Genomic DNA, 24,658 nt, shown 5'->3' on the forward strand with positions numbered 1-24,658 from the left:
TTTAAAGTTATTAAATATAAATTTTTAATGTATTTACAAGAAAAAGTAACCACTTTCATACCATTTGCATATACTGAAAGAAATATTAACAGTAAGGCACAGTGACTAGAGTAAACTTATGATAATGAGCCCTTCCCCATTCAATGTAGCAAGAACATTTTTGGCTAGCAAATGTTACAGACCCAGGCAATTAAAAGGCTAAACTGATACCTATAGAGATATTTGATATACAGGCTTCACGTACAGTTTAAGACCACTTTAGTGGAAATCAGCATGATTCTCTAGTCAAATGTACTTATATACATACATATATATGGAGATTGATTATTTTAGTTAAAGCTATCCTAACATTCTCAGGTTAACCCTTCCTTCTGACATCCTGCCTGGCAAAGACAACAAAGGCAGCTGCGTATGTTCGGTTTCTCATTTTCTGGCTCGTGCTGGCAACATGTTTATCTCCCCGTGGACACTGAAGTGGCCTCCTAACTTCATGTTATACAAGTATATAGGCTTTTATGAAAAGGGCTCTACCTCCTTTGCACTACATTGTATCAACTCTGACAGATCCTCCACCATTCAGAAGCACCTGAATGAGTGCTTCTCATTCAATCACTCACTCCTTTAGAGTGGGAGAAAGGAAGAAAAGCACCAGTGCACACAACTCTGTGGATTCTGCCCTATACCTACAAACATCTGTGCTGCAGATGTTTCATTAGAATGAGTGTGGATTGTCTAAGAGAATTCTATACAAGCTAGGGAAGATTCTTAGTGGTCCTTGATCAAGGGCAGACTAGACTTTCGAGCTAGAAAACCCACTCCTATCATCACAGTAGGCAGTTCTCAATTTAAAAAAAAAATCCCAAAGATCAGTTTCTACCACTCTAATTAAGCCTGGTCTTTAACTCAGTAAAGTGAAAGAGAACTGCAAAGATGTGACATGAATAACTAAATGTAGCAAGCATGCCTCGGTACAACAGAAAGAAGAATATATTCATTTAACTTCTCACTAAACATTCAGACCCATCAGCCCATTTACCAGCATACTAAGCTCTATCCAGAATCCCTCAAAACAAAGGCAGATTAGTGGTCACGGCTTTTGAATGCTGGAGCCTCATCTGAGTTTCCTTTTTCAGAACACTTATTTAAGACAGAGATTACAAATTCCACTGTCTAGGTGCTTTATACATTACACCTCTTCCAATCAATGAGTGAGAATGTGCTTTAGAGATCTAGTAATAGGATTTTGCAAAACAAGTTTTCAGAAAACTTTCTTTTCAACAGACATTAAACAAAGCCACCTTATTTTAAGTTTGCATGACTGGACAGACACAGACACATACACACCAATAAAATTAAACTAAGTCACAAAGATGCCTTGTGAATTAGTTTCAATTAGTCTAACAATCTTCCAGCTAGGTTTAAATAAGTAAAATTATAAATACAAAATAGACCTCAAAACAAAGTTATCAGTCCACAACTGTCAACAAGGCACCAGATGTTCAGGAAAGACATCTTACTTGTTCTGCATAGATAGGTGGTCAGTTTAGGACCCAGTTATTTCTATTTCATAATCTAATAGACAGGTTAAGCAAAATGTCTTAGCCTTTATTAGACAGATGTCAACTGAAGGGACATTAAGAGCTCTGTCTTGGCCACACTTTTTAAATACATTACATTCTGTTGAACATGCATAACAAGACCTACAAACTTGACATTAAAGAACGAATTCCTATGCAACATCCTCATTCTAAGCAGACACTGGAGTTACATCTTGTTTACTTTCCACAATGGGTGGACAATCGCCTTCAGTTTCAAAGTTGAAATTCACAAATGTAGTACAGGTTGTGGCTTCTGGCTGATTTGTCTGGACAGCAGTTGCCTCTTGACTTTGGTTCTGCTGCTCTTGAAACCTTCTTTCTGCTTCCTCTGACATTTTGTTCTCTTCTTCCTCCTCCTCCTCCTAAAATATCCATAGTATGCAACTGTAAGTCTATATTCTCTATGGTTCCTCTTATATTTTTTATCAGCCCTCTAAAAACATTAACATGTTTAATATGTGTTTCTTCCCAAGATGTCAATCATTAAATACAAGTCACTAATCCAATCCATTAATATTACACTTGTTTGAAAGCCACCCCAGAGTGATACCCATCTGACTGGAAAAAGTTATAACTTTAGTTAGTTTATGTCATGGAGATGGTTTGTCAGCTGGAACACCAGCAGTACATCAATTTTGCTTTTAAACAAAATGGTAACAATCTCTTCTAATTAAGAGAGAAGTCAGAGGGTAGCAGCTGTTACCATAGCATATGCCTCCCCACAGTTGAATGTAGCCTCCATCTTGGCCTAGAAGAACCACCAGATGAATCAGATCATGTGCTCTGAGGGCTGGCCTCCCTTTCAGGAAAGCAAGACAGTCACATAGGCAGAGACTTGTGCTTGGGTGACAGGAACTGCATCCAGCTCTCTTCTGTTTTCAATGAGGTTAAAATGCTGGTCCCACAAGTAAGGGTCCCAAAAGAAAGTCCCAACAGACAAGCATGACTCACTCCAATGCAATGCACCAGAGCCCTGTCACCTGTGTGTCCAAACCTGGGAGTGTTGACTCACCCACTCAGCTCTCCTGATTCCCAACAGCAAATTATTAACATCTTTCCACTTTGTGTAAACTTGGAAATTCCCAACTCAAAACGTCCCTTTGCCTTAGTTTAGTTTTGAACCCCTATAACTGGCCCAAGGACCCAAACTCCAGTGTGCTTCCAGAAGTGGGGATATTGGGGGTAGTTCTTCCCAGTACTGCCCTAAAGACTCCCAGCTGAGCACCTGCCACTATGCTCAACCCCCAGCTCGTGTCTGTGGCATACAAACTGTGCAGGCCCAACCTGGAACCCTGGTGCCAGACCAGCACAAAGTTGCTTTTGGAACTCTCTAGATGAGCTAGCAGCTCGGTTGCTCCCACCCCACATGGCCAAGGCCTTGCTGCAGTGAGGAATCCAGACCGCCAACCTGAGATTCAACCATCCCGCTCATCCAGTGTTCCCTCTAACAGAGATTTCCAGCTGTTGTTGACTACAACTCCCAGAATCCCCAGCTGCAATGGCTTTTGCTTAGGCCAATTCCATGCTAGGGATCATTAGGAAGGGGACTGAAAATAAAACAGCTAATATTCTAATGCCCTTATACAAAACTATGGTGTGACCACACTCGGAGTACTGCATACAATTCTGGTCACCACATCTTAAAAAGGACATTGTTGAACTGGAGAAGGTGCAGAAGAGGGCAACCAAGATGATCAGGGGCCTAGAGCACCTTTCTTATGAGGCAAGACTACAACACCTGGGGCTTTTTAGTTTAGAAAAAAGACGACTGCGGGGAGACATGATAGAGGTCTATAAAATCATGCATTGTGTGGAGAAAGAGGAGAGAGAGAAATCCTTTCCCCTCTCACACAACACTAGAACCAGGGGTCACTCCATGAAATTGATTGCCAGGAGGTCTAGGAGCAACAAACGGAAGTACTTTTTCACACAACGCGTGATCCACTTGTGGAATTCTCTGCCACAAGATGTGGTGACAGCCAACAACCTGGATGGCTTTAAGAGGGGTTTGGATAACTTCATGGAGGAGAGGTTTATCAACGGCTACTAGTCAGAGGGCCACCTCCAGCCTCAAAGCCAGGATTCCTCTGAGTACCAATGATAGGGGAGTAACAGCAGGAGAGAGGGCATGCCCTCAACTCCTGCCTGTGGCTTCCAGTGGCATCTGGTGGGCCACTCTGTAAAACAGGATGCCTGACTAGATGGGCCTTGGGCGTGATCCAGCAGAGCTGTTCTTATGATTATGGGAGTTGTAGTCAACAATATCTGGAAATCCCTGTTAGAGGGAACACTGCTCTCATCGCTTTCAAAAGACTAGGAGAAATATAATCTGCTCTCTTGCTCCACCTCCCTTCTTGGCTTCTTTCCACTTTCATTTTCCCTCACAGTAGTCTGACTTTAATCATTCCCCCAATCCTCTTCCTGCTCTCTCTTAAAAGAGCCTTCAACCTTGCTTCCATAACCAATACTCAATTTCCAGCAATTCTGTGGTACTCTTAAACTGAACTTTTCAAAAGAAAAATAAGTTATCAAGAGACCAAAACTCTCTTTGCTCCTTTGATGAAGTACTCTACACCTCATATGCAGCTATTCCTGCTTCCTCGTTTGGTTATAGCAATAGCAATAGCAATAGCACTTACATTTATATACCGCTCTATAGCTGGAAGCTCTCTAAGCGGTTTACAATGATTTAGCATATTGCCCCCAACATTCTGGGTACTCATTTTACCGACCTCGGAAGGATGGAAGGCTGAGTCAACCTTGAGCCCCTGGTCAGGATCGAACTTGTAACCTTCTGGTTACAGGGCGGCAGTTTTACCACTGCGCCACCAGGGTAAGTCTGGACCCCATTCTATTGCCTGCTTCCCCAGCTGGTCAGAATTAGCTGCAGAAAAGAAATGGTTTCTTCAGAGAAATTCCCCCGGAACAGATTTAGGTGTTCCTGTCCCGTCACATTAACTAGGTAGCACACAAGTATGAGAGAAATGGGTCTGAGCAAGTCTAGTCACTCAGCAGACACCTAACTTGCTCTAAATTAGGGTAAACAAACAAGGTAAGAAAGGATGGTATATGCTCAGTTTGAAGTAAAGCTCTCCATAGATTAGTTTATTCATTTTTCCAAATGATATAGAAACTTTTTTATGGAACAACAGAAAAAAGGTCTTTTTCAAAAGGCATATTCTCCTTGAAAGTTCGTAACTGAGATCTGCTCTAAGTTTCCTGTAGAAACTTGTCTTGAAGAATGGACTAGAGCAGTGTTCTTCAGTGCAAGGCCCAGGCATGGACAGGAAGTGTAGTCCTTCCCAGCACTTCCTCATAGAGTTCTAGGGGGAAAGTTCTATGGGAAGAACTACACTTCCAAGCATTCTACGCATGCCTTCTAATACTCTAAGGGGCTCAACTAGGCTCAATTTCTCTTAAAGGGTCCCTCCCAGCACACTGCCTCCCAGCACTGTGCAGACAGTGTGGTAGGGAATGGCTCACATAGATGCTTTTTTTTTTTTCCAAAGTGGCCCTTGCTTGAGAAATATTGACGAACACTGGAGTGTGCAAGTGGCAGAAATGACATTAGGGATGTGCATGGTCCGGAGCAGTCCGGACCAGCACCGAAGGGGGGCCTGCATTTTAGGGCGGGGAGGGCTTGTTTACCCCTCCCGCCTCTTTGCCCCCGCCAGTGGCCGTAATCTATGGTAAAATTGGGGCGCTGGAAACCAGCCACCCCAGCCGCCGCCGCTTCCACCGCCCCCCCCCCGTGAGCAGATTAGAGAAGGAAAGGCTACTGCCGCCCTCCCGCCCCGCCACCCGCCACCCCCCCCCACGAGTGCTCACCAAGTTTAAAGAAATTAGAGAGGAGCTCGCGAACAGAGCTCCTCTCTTATCCAAGCCTCCGGCCCAACTGGGGCTTTGGGCGCGCGCGCACGCGCGCTAGAGCTCTTTATCCGCTAGAGCGATAAAGTGAGACCCCCCACCCGGACCCGGACCGGCCCAGTCCGAACCGGTCCGGCAGTTCGGAGGCCATTAGAATGGCCTCCAGACCGGTTCGGACACACCCCTAAATGACATTATGGGTTTGCTTTGTTTTTGAAGAACTGAACAGTTCTAACTTACATTTCATATTTTAAAAGTTAAAACTATTTAAAGGTTTAATAGCACAGACTAATATGCTCTGCTTTTTAGGAATGACCATGATGTTCATAAGTGCTATGCTGTAAAAGAATACAAGAAGAGAGACACACCTCTTTCTTCATCCTGTAGTATTCGTCTATGGCATACTGGTATTTTGGTGTGCTGATTCCCAAAACAGAGGCAATCTTTTCACCAAGGAAGTCACATACTGAATAAATAAATCAAAGGACATGTGTGTGGAATGCAGCAGACTTAGCAGGCACAACTCCTGGAAACAGTATGGGCTGGTTCAGATGCCATACAGAACTACGGTTAAAGCCTGGTCCCATGTAACATCCCTGAGCCTCAGGAGCAAGTGCTCCCCACTTCCTCTGCCTGTGTTGGCATCTACATCCAATTTAGATTAGAATAAGCCAATATCAGTTGTTTCAGATGTCATGACCAGTCTTGGTTTATTCTAGCCAACTTGACTGAAACAACAAAATGTGAACCCAAGTCTTGGAGTTCAGATCTCAAGCTATTTATTTAGCACATTTATATACCACCAAACACAAATATCTCCTGGCAGTTCAGAACTGGTTAGAACAACGACGAACAATAAAACAATTAAACACAGATGGATAAAATTAAAATCAAATTTAATTCCAAGCAAGCAAACCAATATTTGTCAGTTCAGATGTCATGACTGATTGTGATTTCTCTCTAACAGCCAGAAGTAAGATTCCTCCAATTAGCACATGGGGCAAGGAGAGGGGAATGTGCAGACTCGAGGCTCAGACACATCGTATGGAACCAAGGTTTAACCATGGTACCATGTGATGTCTGAACCAGGCCACACCCAGGGCAGGTTCACATGGAGCCATGGTTTATTTTCCCCAACTGTGGTTAGTTTATGCTTGAACTTGCACTAACCCAACCACAGTCTTGTGTGATGTCTGAACCTACAAGCATGGTTTAATCTTGGTTGCAGTACCTCCGCCCTTGCAGGATTCATGCATAGAGAAAAGTCAGCCTAGACCATAAGGTGTAAAGAAAAGGGGCAGTACAAATTAACCAAGAATTGATTATCGCTTGTGGTATGAGTTAAAATAAACCGAGGTTCTGCATAATTACTGAAACACACACACGTAATGGCAGCATTGATGACAAGGAATGGATGTCTAGTTTTGCATCCTACTGCTCTGTCTTATAACCAATTTGTAAAGCACAGCGGAAGTCAAGCATGCAGAAAATGATAGCTTGATTCAACTGTAATAATTGTTCAGAGTAAGCTATAACCCACTCATGCTAGACTGTGGTAAAGTGTAGGCACCAAGATATGCAAATTCTATGTCAGCACAGTGACTTAACATTCTGCACTCAACATACTTCTGTGAGGAGAAATATTTTATGCCGACTCTCAGCTTTTGAGTCAACGTGGGTAACCCACATAGTTTTGAAGACATGAGAGCATTCAGCTTTTCACTAAGAGATCCTTCTGTTTGCTATAGAATAACACTTCTGTAGTGTGCAAACAAACAAACCTTAAGGGACAGAAAAGTGAAATAAAGCTATTAATTAGTCTGTGTTCTGTCTCACTCCAGTTTATACAACAAAGATTTTGGCTGTCAGAGTTTATGTATATATCAATATAGATTGATAAAATATAAATAGATACAGATACACACACACACACACACACACACACACACACACTGAATAAATCAGTACCTGATAGTGTTGATGTGGCTACTCTTAGCATCTGAAACCACAAATAGGGTCCCCAAGTAAGTGTTGCCTGCAACAGAGTAAGTGTTCAATTAAGTTTATTTCTATTACAAAATGGGACATTATATGAAATACATTGTACTTGTATTCTTCTGTCATGGAACTCAAGGCAGCTTACACTGGATTCCCAGTCTCCCACCCAGGTACTGACCAAACACAGAACTGCACTTGTGCCTTCAAACCACGTCCATTCTCCACAGGAATGATGTTCTAGAATCTTCTTCACTAGATATTCCAGACTTATACTTCCATTCATATAGAGAACAGAAGAACACTTACGAATACGACAAATATTTATATACCGCTTTTCAACAAAAGTTCCCAAAGCAGTTTACACAGAGAGAGAGAGAGAGAGAGAGAGAGAGAACGAGAACGAGAACTAAATAAAATGGCTCCCAATCTAAAAAAGAAACGTAAGACAGACACCAGCAACAGCCTCTGGAGGGATGCTGTGCTGGGGATGGATAGGGCCAGTTGCTCTCCCCCAATAAATAAAAAGAATGACCACTTTTAAAAAGGTGTCTCTTTGCTCAGTTAGCAGGGGACAGTAACAAATGGAGAAACAATAGTCTGTACTAGCTGGCCCAGTACAGAGCATCTGCACACTAGCTCTCCATCTTCCCCACCGCCACTGCCGATCCGGCTCCTTGCGCCGCCTTCCCCCTGTCCCAACCACCCCCTGCCATCCGGGATGGCAGTGGAGGTGGCGAAACCGCCTTCCTGGCCTCCCACAGGCCGATTCGGCCCCCTGCCCTGCCTCCCCCCAGCCTTAAGCCGCCCCATGGAAGCAGAGAGGACGGGCAATGATGGGGCGCTGGTGGCGAAAGCTCCTTCTTTGAGCCCACCTGATGCCCAAATGACAGGTTGGGGCATTTACAGCCCATTGTGGCCCCCCAAAAATGGGCCCATGGTAGGAGCTTTAGCAGCCCCCTCCACCACCAGCGCCATGCCCTGTCGTCACAGTCTCCGTCACCATTCCCACCTCAGACAAAGGTTGTATGTGCAAACCCCGCCCCCTCATTTTCATTAGTTGTGGCTGTGGTGGGGGCGGGGCTTGCCACGACCTTAGTGTATCATATAAAGAGATGATTATTTATTTATTCATTTGATTTCTACACCGCCCTTCCAAAAATGGCTCAGGGCAGTTTAAACAAAGAAACAATAAATAAGATGTATCCCTGTCCCCAAAGGGCTCACAATCTAAAAGAAACATAAGATAGACACCAGCAACAGTCACTGGAGGGACTGTGCTGGGGCTGGATAGGGCCAGTTACTCTCTTCCTGCCAAATAAAGAGAATCACCACATTAAAAGGTGCCTCTTTGCCAAGTTACAGTACAGAGTGCTGTTCTTATAAGACTTTGGGAACTATTTCCCCACTTACCTTTTTCCAGAACTTGCATCAGCACAAAGCTGCCAAGGATGTAGGGTTGTTGCAGGGTGGGGGGCGGGGGAGCTTGCCCACACCTTCCCTGGCTTCCTGGGAAGAATTGGGTCTATCCAGCAACTGGAAGCTGCCAGCTTGGTGCACCCTTCCTCTTACCACGGCAGTGGAATTTCTTCATTTTCTTTGAGCTGGCAACAGCTCAATAATGTTTACAATTCATATAACACAAATCTGAGTACACAAGACATTACAGGTACTGTATATTGCCACAGTAAGGGGGAGAGAGGCCGCCCAGGGGTCACTTTACCCCTTGATCCCATCAAACCAGGAGCTGGCCCTGCATTATCTACAAGCTCTAGAGGCATAGTCTGTTTTAGCAGAGCCCTGTGTGCCCTCTTAAAAACAAAGAGTGCGCTGCATCAGAAGCTTTTGTGGGCCAGAGACAGCTTCTCATACACAGGAATGAGACACATACTATTAACCTTACTTGGCAAATTCACTACTGAGCAGTGAATTTGAGCAGGGATCACACACTCCCTCCAATTGGATCTTGTGACTGTACTAGGTAGGAACTGCAGCACATAGCAAGAAGTGCGTGTTTGTCCCAAGAGCACAGGGGACAAAGAAGTTACATATTAATTTAGAATACACCCCTATAATTCCAGAAAAAATTATGAATACAACCAAATTATTAAATATATTAAGAATTCTTAAACAAATTAAGAACAGACAGGAAATCATCCCATAGGTGCTTCCAAGCAGTACTTTTCCTGACCACAGCATCCATACCTTGTTTTTAGAAAGTCTTATAAGTAGGTATTGCCTGTTACTTGCCAAAGGCTACAGTGCACATTACTAATCTTTAACACAACATTTTGAATATAGTTTGCCAGATCTGTAGATTCTATCTTATTTAATATCTATTTTTTTAATAAATAATGATCACTACAACATATTTCACAGAACTGTGAAGACATCTTTTTAAAATCTATTTTAAAATCTATCTCTCCATGTCAAGTTTATCAAGCTATGGCTTAGCTTCCCTAAATACCTGCCTGGAATTGGTAGTGGGCTGGACGAGGGAGAACAAAACTGAAGCTGAATCCATGCAAGATGGAGGTACTTATTGTGAGAGGTCAGAACTTAGGAAGTGGTTTAGATCTGCCTGTTTTGGGCAGGCTCGGACTGGCCCACAGGGCATATTCCTGGTGCACCCCATCCATGGGATGCCCCTGCGCCCCGCCACACTCAGCAGCAGTGAATTCTCCCACCCTTAATTACCCATTCTGCTCAAAACCTGGAACCCTCCCAACATACATTCCACTGCCCTCTCAGTGCCCCCAGTCTGGCCGTGGTTCTTGGTGGAGTTATTCTCCCCCGGAAAGAGCAGATACATAGTCTGGGAGTACTTCCGGACCTAAACCTCTCCCCAATATTTATATTCCTTTTTTTGTTAAATTTTTATATTGCCTTTAATTAAAACAATCTCAAGGCAGTTTACAAAACATTTAAACACAACTATAAAAGTTACACAATACAAATATTGTGTAATTAATATATCACAGGTTGCAGCAGTAGCCAGGAGTGCTTTTTATCAGCTTTGACTGGTATGCCAGATACATCCATTTCTGTAGATAAACAACCTTAAAACAATGGTGCAGATGCTGGTAACATCGAGGCTACTGCAACTGGCTACTGCAATGTGCTCTACGTTGGGCTGCCTTTGTATATAGTCCAGAAACTGCAATTGGGAAGAATGCAGTAGCCAGGTTCAGGGGTCAAATAATGTTGGCTCTGTTGACCAGCCAGACAATTTTTTTTTTTAATTCATCAAGCTATGTTGGTACATTACTCATCCAGACTTTTTTCCCTTGTCAGGCATCATTTTTCACTTGTCACAGACAAGTAGACTAGTGGATTTCCTGAGCCCTGACCAGGTTGGTCTCCGGGACTACCGAAAGAGACCACATCACTCCCATTGTAAAAGAACTACATTGGCTACTAATTTCTGGGCAAAATACAAAGTGCAAGTTATTACCTATAAAGCTCTGAACAGCTTGGGTCCAAGGTCCAAGAGAATGCCTTCTTCTCCATGAACCCCACCGCCTTTTAAGAACATCAGGGGAGGTCTAATTGCGGTTGCCATTGGCTCACTTGGTGGAAAACCAAAACCGGGCCTTTTCTAGGGTTGCCCTAGGACTTTCGAAAGCATCCAAACAAAAATTAGAGTCTCCCCATCTCTGGATGCTTTAAAGAAAAATCTGAACACATACCTGTTTAATCAAGCTTTTAGTCCGTATGTTTTAAAGTTTAAAGTTGTTTGTATTAGTATTTTAAACTATTTTAATTGACTTAATGTTTTAATTGTAAACCACTCAGAGGTTTGTATATGGGGCGGTATAAAAATGTGCTAAATGAATAAAAAAATAAATCTAGTTATCATGAAATCAACCTAAAAAGCTTGACAGATTCCCCGATGTGATGTGAAATGCCATTGAAACATCATTCCTTATCTAAATAACTTGAACATGTAGATAAAACTTCAAGTATTTATGTGTGTTCTCATTCCATAACCTTCTCCAGTTTTAAAGCAGTGTCACATATTTGATCAGGAGACTGCAGTATTTAGATAAGAAGCCAGAACACTTATTTGGGTTGCACACAAATTATTTGTGCATCCTGCACCTTCATGTTTATGCTCAGGAAGTAAAAAGTCAGACCATGTATGCCTTGGCAGAAGAACATTTCCTGCCAACATCAAGCTAATGAAAAAAATGTGATTGCTCTTTTGCACAAAAGCACTCCATGCCCATTAATTACAGCAACTGCCCATTTTGTGCTTAATGGCCACCATTTTCACAGTATTTCAGCTGGGCAGAGTGTTGGAAAGGATGCTGCAGATGGAAGTAAGAGTCTTACAAAAACCAAGCAACACAAGGTTAAAAATACAGAACATTAACTATGTTCAGGGAAGACAACTTTCTCACACACTCACACTGCCAGGCAGCAAGCAAGCAGCTGGAATACTAGGGTACCATAATGTCCTCCAACTTACATTAAAGCAATATCCTTTATATACATGATTCTAAACACTGAGAAAGCCAGAAGGTTCCCAGTGGCCTCATTATCTCTGGGAAAGCCTTGAGTGCCCCCTCCACAGAACTAAAGGTCTGAGGCAGCTCTGCTGCATAGGGAGGGCCTGTTCTGTAGCAGGCCTGGTGCTCTGGAACTCTCTCCCCAGGAAATGTTTGTACAGCCTCCTCTCCGCTGGCTTTCCAAAGGTGGACAAAAAGCCCTTCTTGTTAGTACTGCTGTGTCCCACTCTAAGTAGTTGCTTCTCCCAGACACACACAATTTTTTTTGGGGGGGGGACACGACTAGGTTTTTCATTTGTATTGTTTTAATTTTGTAAAGCACTATGAAGTTTTCAAAACTAACAGTAGAGACTTTTCAAATAGAAATACTAAAAATACTAGTTGTGCCTTTGCAAATTTAAAAATATCCTTAACATCTTAGACTGAGAATCTGGAATTGTGTTTCTGAGAACCAGAAAAATCTCTCATATATTCCTATAAACTATTATAAAATGCTTTGTGCACCTTTTAGCTGGGGAAAATTCTTGGCTAAATGGTAGGGTCAAATAATAATTTTTTTAAGTTTCAGAAGTTGAGAAAATTAAACTTGCATTAATAGCCACATTATAAGCAACTCTAGTATAGCTATAATTTCCCTATTATAACTGTAATTTCATTCAGACATAAAATTGCTCTGTTTCACGTTCTGCACATCTTTGAGTAGAAGCCAATGCCAACTGAGCTACAAAATTTTAGGACACTGAATTTCCACTGGAAGTCCCAATATGCAAGTTTACCACAGCAAGTTTACCACAGCATCAGATGCTCATATTTTTTTCATACTCCAACTAGAATACGGCACTACCAACAACAACAAAAAGACTATATAATTGCCCTTATAGAAATCTCACTCTCTTTTTACCAAAAGATCAAAGCTTAGCTTGAGCCACCATTTCTTTCTCTCATTTATACTGCAAGGATATACAAAATACACCACAGGTACCAGCATTCTCTTTCAGACGCAGCACAAAATGATGTCATTATAACACTTCTCTTTTTCCTTTTCTCCTCTCAAAGAAGAGCACCACAAAAGCAAGTTATGCTGCAGTTAGTTCTTCAGTCATTTTCAATATATATTAAGAAATATCATAATGAAAACAAGTCTTAACTACACCAGGTTGTTAAAGTATGCTTATAAAGTGTATGACAGACATGAAAGGACAAATAGTTTTCTCAGATTCTGTTCCACTGTGGTTTGAAGAACACAGCTGCATTCTGCACTGCCAGTACACCTCTCCCACAGCCTTCCATGTTCCACAACAAGAGTGAACAGTAGTAATGTTTGGAGAGAGGAATGAAGAGGGATACCAAGCTCTGGCTTTGTACTTCAAAAAATATTTGATGCAAGATTGTTATCCCTTTCCAGTGGAAGTATAGTTACAAATGAAATGTGCCAAGACAGACACACACAAGCAAAACACACCTATTTTAAATGGCCACTTCCCAAGTATAGTTCGATATCTAAAACTCTGAGGGTTGAACACTACCAGACCCACAATATGTCACGCCAGTTCTTTGGCTAGAACATACAATAAAGTGGTGTTCATACCACACAGCCAGCCATGCACCCAAACAGGATTTGAGCAGAGTGGTGACGAGTAACATGCAGTCAGCAAACTCACACGTTAACCAGCAGCTGACATAGCATACTACACAAACTGTGTTACACGAGAGTAAATCCAATTGGCTTACTCTTACTTGACACAATTCGTGTAATGTTGCATTTGCACAATGGGTGCAACTTGCGCACAAATGCAACATTATTAGGCTGATGTTCTCTTGTGTGGGAATGTCCCTTCGGCTTTGACCAGCAGAGAAGACCAGATGCTGGAATTCCTTCTGCCAGTTTGAGCCGCAGTCCTGATTTCCCTGACGAGCTGCAGCTGCATGGGGGCCAGTTTCATCAGCCAGGCTCCCGAGTCCATGGGAGAGGTGGGGTCTGGGGAGTTTGGCTGAAAAGGACCAAGGTAGGTCAGCAGCACAGCCCCAGGCATAGCTGCTGGTATGGGCACCTGCAGGCAGCCACCAAAGCCGTCCATCAAAGGGGGCTGGCCTTTGGTGCCAGGCCTTCAGTGTGGGGCTAAGGTCGGAGGTGTAGTTATACTCAAAGTCCTCCAGTTTAAGTTTTTAGTTTTAGTGGAGGTGGACTTATACAGAAGAGCTACTGGAGGTAGCAAGGTAGGTAAAGCGGCTAGGTAGACGACTGGAGCACAAATGGAGAACTAATCTTGAATTTGTTAAGACACAGCATAAAGCCCATTTGAAGGCCTATGATGTGGTAATGCACACAGCAAGGAAGCAATTTTATTCTGGGTGTATTGCGTCTGCATGTTCTCATCCAGCAGAGCTGTTCTGGATGGTTTAACTGGTTTAACTCAAGCCCCTTCTGTTTCATATCTGTTTCTGGATACAATGTCTCATTGCAAAGCATTCAATGAGTTCTTTGCAAATAAAATCTCTAGCATTCAGGCTGACTCCAATATTTCTGCAGAGCCAGTTAGGGAGGTGTCCAGCAATCCCTCTTGAAATATTAGATGGGACTAGTTTCAGTTTGTGACTCCTGAGGTTATGGACAAGCCGCTTGGAGCAGTATGGCCTACAACCTGTTCTTTGGATCCTTGACTAACATGGCTGATTTCATCTTGCAGTGAGGTTGTTGGAACTGGCCTAGTTGATATCATTAATACCTCACTGAGGGAGGGCAGGATGCCACCCCTTCTTAAGAAGCCCACTGTGGATCCCCTGGTGATGGATAATTGTAGGCCACCACCAGTCTCCAACATCCCATGGTTGGGTAAGATGACTGAGAGTGTGGTGGCTGACCAGCTTCCAAGTCTTGGAAGAACTGATTATCTAGACCATTTCAAACTAGCTTTAGGGTGTGCTATGTGGGGCTGAGATGGCCTTGGTCGGCCTGATAAATTACCTTTACCATGACAAAGGGAGCGTGACTCTGCTGATTCTTTTGGATCTCTCTGCAGCTTTCAATACCATTGTCCATGGTATCCTTATGGATTGACTGCCTAAGAGATTTGGGGATAGCAGGCACTATTTTACAATGGTTCCGCTCCTATGTCTTGGGAAGAGTTCACATGGTGGCGCTTGATGACAGTTGCTCTTCTAAACAGAAGCTACTATATGGAGTCCTTCAGGTCTCTACTCTGTCACCAATGCTTTTTAACATATGCATGAAACCACGGGTGAGGTCATCAGGGGATTTGGTGCTGGGTGTTATCAATATGCTGCTGACATCCAAATCTATTTATCCTCGTCATCAATATCAGGCAATTATTAATTAATTATTATTATTATTATTACATTTATATCCTGCTCTTCCTCCATGGAGCCCAGAGCAGTGTACTACATACTTGAGTTTCTCTTTCACAACAACCCTGTGAAGTAGGCTAGGCTGAGAGAGAAGTGACTGGCCCAGAGTCACCCAGCTAGTTTCATGGCTGAATGGGGATTTGAACTCGGGTCTCCCCGGTCCTAGTCCAGCACTCTAACCACTACACCACACTGGCTCTCTTAAATGCTTGCCTATAGGCAGAAAGGGGCTGGATGAGGGATAATAAACATAAGCTGAATCCAAGCAAGACAGAGGTGCTCATTGTTGGGAGTTGTAATCTGCAAGATGAGATAGAACTTTTTGTTCTGGATGAGGTTACACTCCCCCAGAATGAACAGGTTCATAGTTTGGGAGTGCCCTTGGACCTGGTTCTCATCTTGGTGCCTCAGATTGAGGTTGTGAGCAGGAGTGCTTTTTACCAGCTGTGATTGATTTGTCAACTCCACCCATTCCTTGAGGAGAATGACCTGAAAACAGTGGTACACCAGCTGGTAACCTCCAGGTTGGACTACTGCAATGTGCTTTATGTAGGCTGCCTTTGTACACAGTTCAGAAACTTCAATTAGTCCAAAATGTGACAGCCAGATTGGTCTCTGGGGCATCCCAGAGAGACCACATTATGCCTGTCCTTAAAACAGTTGCACTGGCTGCTAATATGTTTGCAGGCAAAGTGCTGGTTATTACCTTTAAAGCACTGAATGGCTTAAGTCTGGGTAATCCGAGAGTGCACTTTTCTCTACAAGATCCCCACCAGTCATTAAGATGATCAGAAGGGGTCCGTCCTTGGGTGCCACCAGTTCATCTGGTGGCGATGTGGAATAGTGCCTTCTCAGTTGTCACCCGTAAGTTGTGAACACGCTCCCCTTGGAGGCCGTCAGGAGAGTCTTAAGGACACATCTTTTTAGCCTGGCTTTTAATGATATCTAGTTTTAATTTTAATCTGGTTTAAATGTTGTTTTTTTAAAAATTGTTTTATTATGTGTTTTTGATTTTAATGTAAACTGCCCTGAGCCATTTTAGGGAGGGCAGTATACAAATCGAATAAATAAATAAAAAGCAAACAGTAATTTCAGCCAGCACATTCAAACACAAAAGGACAAACAAGTATCCCTTTCTCTGCACATGTAATAGTTAAGTGTACACAAACATTTGTTTTGTTTTTCCTTCAGAGACTGCTTTATGGGTTTAAACAGTAACCACTAGAATCACTTTGTCATCTCAGCCATCACCAGCAATACTGCAGAAACATTATGAATTTTAAAAACATGGCTGGTTAGAACAAAAGCTAAATGCAACACAGACTTGTCACCATGCTAGCATTCTTCAAGTGTCATACCGGTAATTCACATTTGCTTGAGTACTACTACTTAGGATGTATATACCATATTTACTCAAATACAAGATGACTCTGAATTTAAGATGAGTCCCTTTAAAAACAGAATTTAAATACATATTATACCTATATTTACCCGAAACGAAATCTGAATTTAAGAAGACCCCGATTTCTAATATCAAAGAACCTGAAAAAACTAGTCTTGGATTCAGGTAAATATGGAAATATTTTAAGCATTCAAAGCACTTTTTATAAATTGTTTCAGTAACCCTTACAACCACCAGGTAAGTATTATCTCATGTTGCAGATGGGAGACAGGTTGCAGCTGAGAGAAAAGTAGCTTGAACCAGGCTCATGAACAAGGTAAGATCTGAAACCATCTCTTTTTTTAAAAAAAACCTCTTTATGACTTGATATAATCTGTTTCTGTGGGATACAACTCACCATAATGAAACAAAATCAGAATTAATGGGTTTCTGCAAACTGAGAGAAAGTCGCACATAGGTAATGTAACTTGTCAAATGAAGAAATTTTTCTCAAGAAACAAACCTACTGGATCAACACAAGGCAAAAGGTCTTTCTTCTCCTGCTGTTCATCTTCCTCTTCATCTGTGCTGTATTCTTCCATGGTTTCACCACTTGCAAAGTGGATAACCCTTCTTGGAATTTTCTTCTTTTTTCCAATGACTCCAAGTTCCACATTCTCAAAGCCTCTATCACCATTTGAATGCAGCTGTAATAAAGAGGGCAATTGTTAGATGCAACACGTATCTATTAAGAAAAACCAAAAAATGCAAGAAAAGGGTTTCCCAAAGATTCCAGCATCTTTTTAACCATCTACAAATAATCCTCAGTCATTTTTACAAACAGCACATCACAACACCCACAGTTTGAAGGCAGAAATAAGATGGTTTTTTAAAAGGTGCAATTTTATTTGTTAAAGCTGATTTGATAAATATATTAGTCTTCAATTCTACCACACTGAAAATTACCACTACTTATAAAGCATTTTTAATGTACTGAGGACTTTCATCTACAGCCACCTCCCTCTACACTTGGGCAGTAAAGCAGTATTTTGTTTGTACAGCTAGTAAATATAATAATGTATTAGCTTATTTGAGGCCATCCAAAAAGGAAGGCTGGTATTAAGAACAGGATATGTGTTTAAAAGCATTTTGTTGTTTGTCCAAGTACAGGTGGCCCTCAGTATTCATGCAGGTTCCATTTTGGCCTACAACCGTGGATAATAAAACCCATGGATAATGAAACCTTAAGTCAATGGAATGTGTGGGGTGGGTTTAGGTTCTGGAGTCCAGAAAAATGACCTAAAAATCACTAAAATGACAGGGTAAATGCAGAAATAAGAATGGCGCGCAGTACTGTATTTTGAACACCTCAGCTCTCCAGCTCCTCCAGTAATGTGTAATCATGATGTTTCCTCACCCCACTGTTGAAGTCCAGCACTTAACAGCACAAGCCCCTTGGTGTGATTTGCTAGATTGGTCAAACAGGCAGCACAAAATTAAATCCAATTCAAGTAAACACACACAGCAGAGTGTATGAGAATCAAGGAGAAGAATCAATTTTCAATGAATAACTAAAATCAACTGAAATTGAATTTTTAATTACAATTTCAAATACAGGACTAATTATTAAAATTAAAAAACATAATTTGAAATAAATTTTAATCAAAATTAAACTTATAAAAGTTATAATTAGCATCTCATGAGGGCAGCACAATGCTGCAAGAGGTTCCAGAAAATGGCTCCAAGAAGCTCCAGAAGAATGGCTCAAAAAAGGCTGCCAAAGGCCCCACAGAAATGGCTGCAAAAAGCCTCAAAAAGCTTAATAGCAATGACTCCTGAAGGCTCCCAATGGCTTCCTAAGAAAACAAAATGTTGCCAAATGCTACCCAAAATGACTTCGAGAAGCACAAAAAACTCTAAACATGCAGACCAAAGCACTCCACTGTCCTCCAAACTCCTCTCATAATCCATAGGCACGTGCAGCAAGTGCACGGCCATGTAAGGGCAGATCTACACTGACAAAACCGGATACGCAAAGCTGTATACAGCAGATAACAAGGTCAAGTATACCTTTGTCCGACTGCAGATATGCGAAACTGCAAATGCTGAAACCGTGGATAAAGAGAGCCACCTGTATACTAATAAATTAGTATACATTACTGACACATTTAATTTTAGATCCTACTTATTCATCTTATTTGTTGTTTCTCTTTGTAAACCGCCCTGAGCCATTTTTGGAAGGGCGGTATAGAAATCGAATTATTATTATTATTACTACTGAATTATAGCAAGCCACCTAATGGTGCAGTTGGGAAATGAATTGACTAGCAAGCCAGAGGCTGCTGGTTTAAATCCCAGCTGGTATGTTTGCCAGACTATGGGAAACACCTATATCGGGCAGCAGCCATATAGGAAGATGCTGAAAGGCATCATCTCATACTGCGCACAGGAGATGGCAATGGTAAGGGAAACCCCTCCTGTATTCTACCAAAGACAACCACAGGGCTCTGTGGTTGCCAGGAGCCAACACCGACTCGACAGCACACTCTGCTTGAGGGAATAATATCTTTGTTTCAGAACTACAAGCTGCCTCACTTGCAGCTATTGATTAAAAGGCTGCCTTTCTCCCATTACATTAACATTTTGATCATAAGATAATATGGGTTTGCCACAAATAGTGGATCATTTCAAAATAATTATGCTTTTGCCATTGTTTTAAGTTTCTCAGATGTCTAGGGGGATTAAAAGAACTCACTATTGAACTGAGGAGACCGTCACCCTCTTTGTCACCAATTTCTCTGGATAAAGCATCCTGCCAAAGGCAAGTCAGTGACTGATTGCAAAGATGAACACATGGTAAAGAATAATTCAGAGCTGGAACATTGCATGGGGGGGGAGGGGGGGGAGAGACAGAAAGGTCATTTACACTAGCCAGAGCAGTCACAAAACCTCCCAGCCAGGAATCAGGGGATCACATGGTATCTAGTTTGCAAGTCTGCCTGGGCTTGCTAAGGCTCAAGGTTGTGTCAGTGTAGCAGAGTTACACCCAAGTTCTCCAAGTCTCAAACTGGCAAGCCCAGTAGAACAGAAGAACCTGATCTAGAACTGGTACAGAAGCAACTATCACTAGTTGCTCCTTCTGCTGCACTGGCACCTGTAGGAAGGAGGTGGCAGCCAGGGCACTGGATAACACAACAAGGTAACATCCTCAAGGGCAAGTCCAATACCGCTTCCAACTTTCTAAGGAAAGGTCTTGGAGAAATTTCCTTAACAGGAACAAGCCACTGCATAATGCTAACTTACGCCAGCATTTCCAATCAACCCACACTGCGGCAGGTGTCTAAGGAAACACCAGCAGCCTTGCGCAAGAGCACTCTTCCACAAACACTAAAACCATTTTACTAAAGCAAGTCTTTAAATTCGTTAGTTCCAACAGAACAGTTTACATCATTTTTGAAGTGTGTAAAACTACCCTGTAGCAGGAAGCAAGGTTGATAAAAAGATTGTTTTTTAAAAATAAAAAAAAAATCAATTGTTTAATTTAAAGCAGATTTTAATTCTTTTTTTAAATTCATAAGAAATAACCTAGGTCAAAGATATAATCATGAATGTTAATCATAGCGTCTAATTATATGCTATGAACATATGAACAGCAGTATAGGAGGATGAGAGATCAGACCTGATCAATCCTATTCTGCAGGTTTGCAGCACTACGTGCATGCACACACACTCTTGCCCCCCCTTCTCTCAAACTGCAGACATTAGGCCCATTCACACATTATGTTCAACACTCATACAAGTGTAGTGTACACAAGTACAGATCTGTACACAGGTACAGTCATTCACATATTATGCTGAATGCAGGTACAGAAGTACACTTCTTATCTGTACAAAGCATTTGAAAGGCCTGTATTTAGGGATGTGCACGAACCAGTTTGGCAGTCCTTTTATGGACCACTGAACCATTTTGGACAAATCAGTATTCAGCTAGTTTGGCGCAGGGGGTTTACCTTTAAGGAGCAGGGAGGGCACATGCGCGCCGGCCACTTCCTGTCCGACGATGGCCGGGGCGGCAAGGAGGTATGCTGCCTCCCCACACCAGTGGATTTCATGACAGCACCAGCAGGAGAGTGTGGTGGGGGTTGGTGGGATGTGCCGGTTTGTTCACATCCCTACCCTGTATCCAGGTTCACTTTTAAAATGAACACAGGTACAGTCATTCACATAAACATGTGTACAAGTATACAGATATTTGAATGTCTGAATTGGGCTAAAGAAGGCCAATAAATAATAATAATTATTATTATTATTATTATTATTATTATTATTATTATTATTATTATTAATTCAGTTTCTATACCGCCCTTCCAAAAATGGCTCAGGGCGGTTTTAATTTAAATAAATGAATAGAGGACTTGAAGGGATGGAGTAGATCTGAGCAAGGAGAAGTCTGTCCCAATATAAATGCAAGGGATGGGGGGGAGGGGAATAGAAAGTGAAACCAAAAGTTAACGAAATGTATGCATGCAGTCCAAAGGGCTTTTTCCGAGTGTATCCTCCATTGTAGAACAGAAACACCTATCATGGAAGCAAGCTGTAAAAGAGACCCCCCATTTGGGAATATTTTAATGAAGTTCCTGTACCTGTGGTTAAGGCAGACATGCGCGCGAAATGCAAGCAGGGCAACAACGAAATGCAAAGCTTAGTTATGAAAAGGAAATGTGAATGTAATGAGATGTGTGTACCTACCTTCTAAAAATTCAGTCTAAGTCTATGACCAAGAATGTACATATATGTATGTATTTGTTTATTTCGGCCTAAGGCCAGCATACAAGAATGTACATAAAATAAATAGAATCTTCCGGACTTAAGTTAAATAATTAAAACTGAGTCCTTCTGTTAAGCGATTTAAATCATAATTTAAATCAACCAACCCTGGCAGGAAAACAAGATTCACATTCATCATGTTTTTCAGAGTTCTTCCCCAAACTTTGTTACCAACAATATTTTACACCCAATAATATTTTAAGAGAAAACTCCTTCACTACCAACCTATATGTTTGTATCACTTGCTCTAAAACCTGTATATAGGCAAGCCTTGTTATTTATGGGGGTTCTGTTCCTGTCTATTGCCATGGATAACAAAACTGCAGATAGAGACCTTAACCCTATGGGGAGGGGGGGGCGGCATTTAGGTTGCTAAGCACACTGAAGTGTCCTGAAAATCACCAAGAAAAGTGAGGGAGAGCAGAAACAAACACAGTACCTTGCTCTCCAGCAATGCCCCCAAACTTCCAAATCCTCAGTTCCTTGAGGATGTTTTTTGTTTTTTGCAGAAAAGGGTCACAAAATGGTGGCAGGAAATGTCATCAGAAGTCATTACCATCCACTCAAGAACCATAGTTGGCTGGAAAAAAACAACCCTGTTTTCGCCCCAAGAATCAAGAAACTGGGTTTCTATGACCCAGCCGTGGCTACGCGGAAATGCAGGTGCAGGGACCATGTGTTACAAAGGCCACCTGTACAAAACATTACTCAAGTAGTCAACAGTTGTTGCAGAATAAAGTAGATGATGCAAAATGATTAGGGTGAAAATGTCAAACAGCTTCACACTATAGGAAATAGGGTAACTATATTTTCAAGAGATATAATTTTCCTATTTTGGTTTTTGTCAATCAAAAGATTAAATTCAGTATCTCAACATTCATCTAGACAAAGCACAGTAGAGCCAGCAAATTTTGATTATGGATCTCTCACAAGAACAGCCTCATATATTACAAAGCATGGTAATAAAACTTTCAGTAAATATTATAATAATAAAATCATTGTATCTGCTTCTACAAGAGTTTAAATGAAATTACATAATATCAATTTAAACTTTCCTCCATACTTATATCTAATATTTAATCTCTCATTACAGTCATAACTCAGGCATTTACATTTTCCTGTAGTAGCCGAGTCTTAAGTACATCAAACACTGCCTGAACAGTTTAACAAGATGTGAAACATTAGCCAGTGTAAGTTTCTATCAGTTTTATAGGTTCTTTTAAAGAAGCATACCAGACATGAAAGGCAACTGTATTGCCAACACCCTTGCCAAGTGTTCACAGTTAGCTGAAAGTCGAAACCTGCCTTCATTTAATATTAAACTGAGCAATTTGTAACAGGTATTCGCTTACAGGAGCCTGGAGAAATCAAAACAGTACATAGTCATGTGAAGTGTAAATGCAACACCAAGGCAAAAGGAGCCAAGTGCACAAATAAGTAGGTGCGACAAAAAATAATTTATGAGTTTGTTTTAACTGATAACTCATAATTTATCCTTCCAAAAAGCTGACATGCAAAATATCATTTTAAGCACTAGAATTTCAAGATCTTGAAGCCTTGGAAGATAGGACTCCACCTTGAATTTGTGAGAACTCAAGCCTGAACTGTGCAGCTAGTCTCCATCAGGTGGAGAAAATACATGTATTAATCGCTATCTATGTCCCATTGGCTCTAACAAGAGTGGCCTAGCGCTGCAATTGGCCAGTCAGTAACTTGCCTCTACAGCACAAAATAAATACGTCCTACAGGTTAAAAGGTGAGAGAGTTATATTAGTTACAGTAGTGTTCAGAAATTGCACTGTTATGTTTCTAAGCATTACATCTGAGAAACGTTTCCTGCCTGCCATCAAGCTCCCTTCGAGAAGTGCTTGCTCGCCAACCACCTGATGTAAGCCAATGCAGAATTATCTGTAGTGTTGCAATAAAAACCTATGCCGAAAACTGTAAGGAAGCCGACTTGTCACACTGAAACAGCCACACAACCAAAACTATTATTTACAGCATACTTATAAGGTCTGTACGACTCAGGACCAAGTCCTAACTACATCCATTAGGAATCAAGAGTTGTGTGGTTAATATCGGCAGGGGTCAAGAACTGTTGGCTGTGTTCATCAGCTGGACAAAAATTGTTTACTCGTCAAGCTATATTGGTACATTACTCGTCAGGAGTTTTTTCCCCACTCGGCAGGTATCATTTTTCATTCATCACAGACAAGTAGATTAGTGGACTTCCTGCGCCCTGGATGACGGGAATGTGGAGTAAGAGACAGACGGTGGTAGTTGTTTTTATTATAGCGTGTGAACCAACCCTCAACATCCCACTTCAACCATATGCAACATTAAAGCACTATTCAGGCATTCTGCTGTGCAGGCATAAAGGTGCCTGTGAACGTGTAGGTGAGTGAATGACCTACACGTGCTCATCTTAAAAGTGAACTTGAGTACAGGCCCCCATAGAGAAAGAGTATTACTGTATGAACACTGAGCACCATGTGTGAATAAACTGTACATGCACACAGATCCAGACATGTGTACACTGTGCACAGATCATATCTAGGCTGAATATAGAGTATTTCCACAACCCAGCTTGCCAGTACAGAAGCACAGGCAAGCGCCTGTGGATATGTCAGGGATATGTCAGAGAGAGGAGGACCAAGCAGTCTACCTGAAGCTCTCTTGCCTAGATGCCCTTTGACGGCTACTAGTCGTCCCCGACGTACGACGGGACAGGCAGGCGGCTGCAATCCTAGCTACGCTTCCCTTGGGGTAAACCTCACGGAGATCAGTGGTGCTTTCTTCTGAGCAAGCCTGCCTAGGAGAACTGAGCGACACGTCGATTTAGCCAGAGAAGGAGAAAACCCCCACCCCTTTCAGCAGACAAGCGAGGGCCGGGATGTCTCCGCTGCACCTACACCATTGGGAACGGAGGCAAGGCTGGCTCGGAGGAGAAGGAGGAGACCAGCCACACTTCCCTCCCGAGAGGCTTGACTGAGCCGGGCCGGGTGGAGGAGCTCACCTGCTCTTGATCCATGGCGCAGGCGACGGCAGCGGCAGGGGCGCAATACAGGGTAATAGCAGAGAGCCCTTGCTCCATGCTCCTCCTGTCCAGCTAG

At 42.1% G+C, this 24,658-nt stretch overlaps 1 protein-coding gene across 1 annotated transcript in view; it reads right to left on the reverse strand.

Moving 5' to 3' along the window:
• SRP54 (signal recognition particle 54) overlaps nt 1–24,658 on the reverse strand; it is a 75,590-nt gene continuing 50,932 nt past the window's right edge. The window contains exons 16-17 of the mRNA XM_053254767.1: nt 5,834–5,931; nt 1–1,960 (exon numbers count right to left, since the gene is read on the reverse strand). Coding sequence (XP_053110742.1) covers nt 1,748–1,960; nt 5,834–5,931 — 311 coding nt within the window. The 3' untranslated portion in view covers nt 1–1,747. The remainder of the gene's footprint in view (nt 1,961–5,833; nt 5,932–24,658) is intronic.

The sequence above is a fragment of the Hemicordylus capensis genome, chromosome 1 (genome assembly GCF_027244095.1).
Source record: "Hemicordylus capensis ecotype Gifberg chromosome 1, rHemCap1.1.pri, whole genome shotgun sequence".
In the NCBI taxonomy this organism is placed as follows: Eukaryota; Metazoa; Chordata; class Lepidosauria; order Squamata; family Cordylidae; genus Hemicordylus; species Hemicordylus capensis.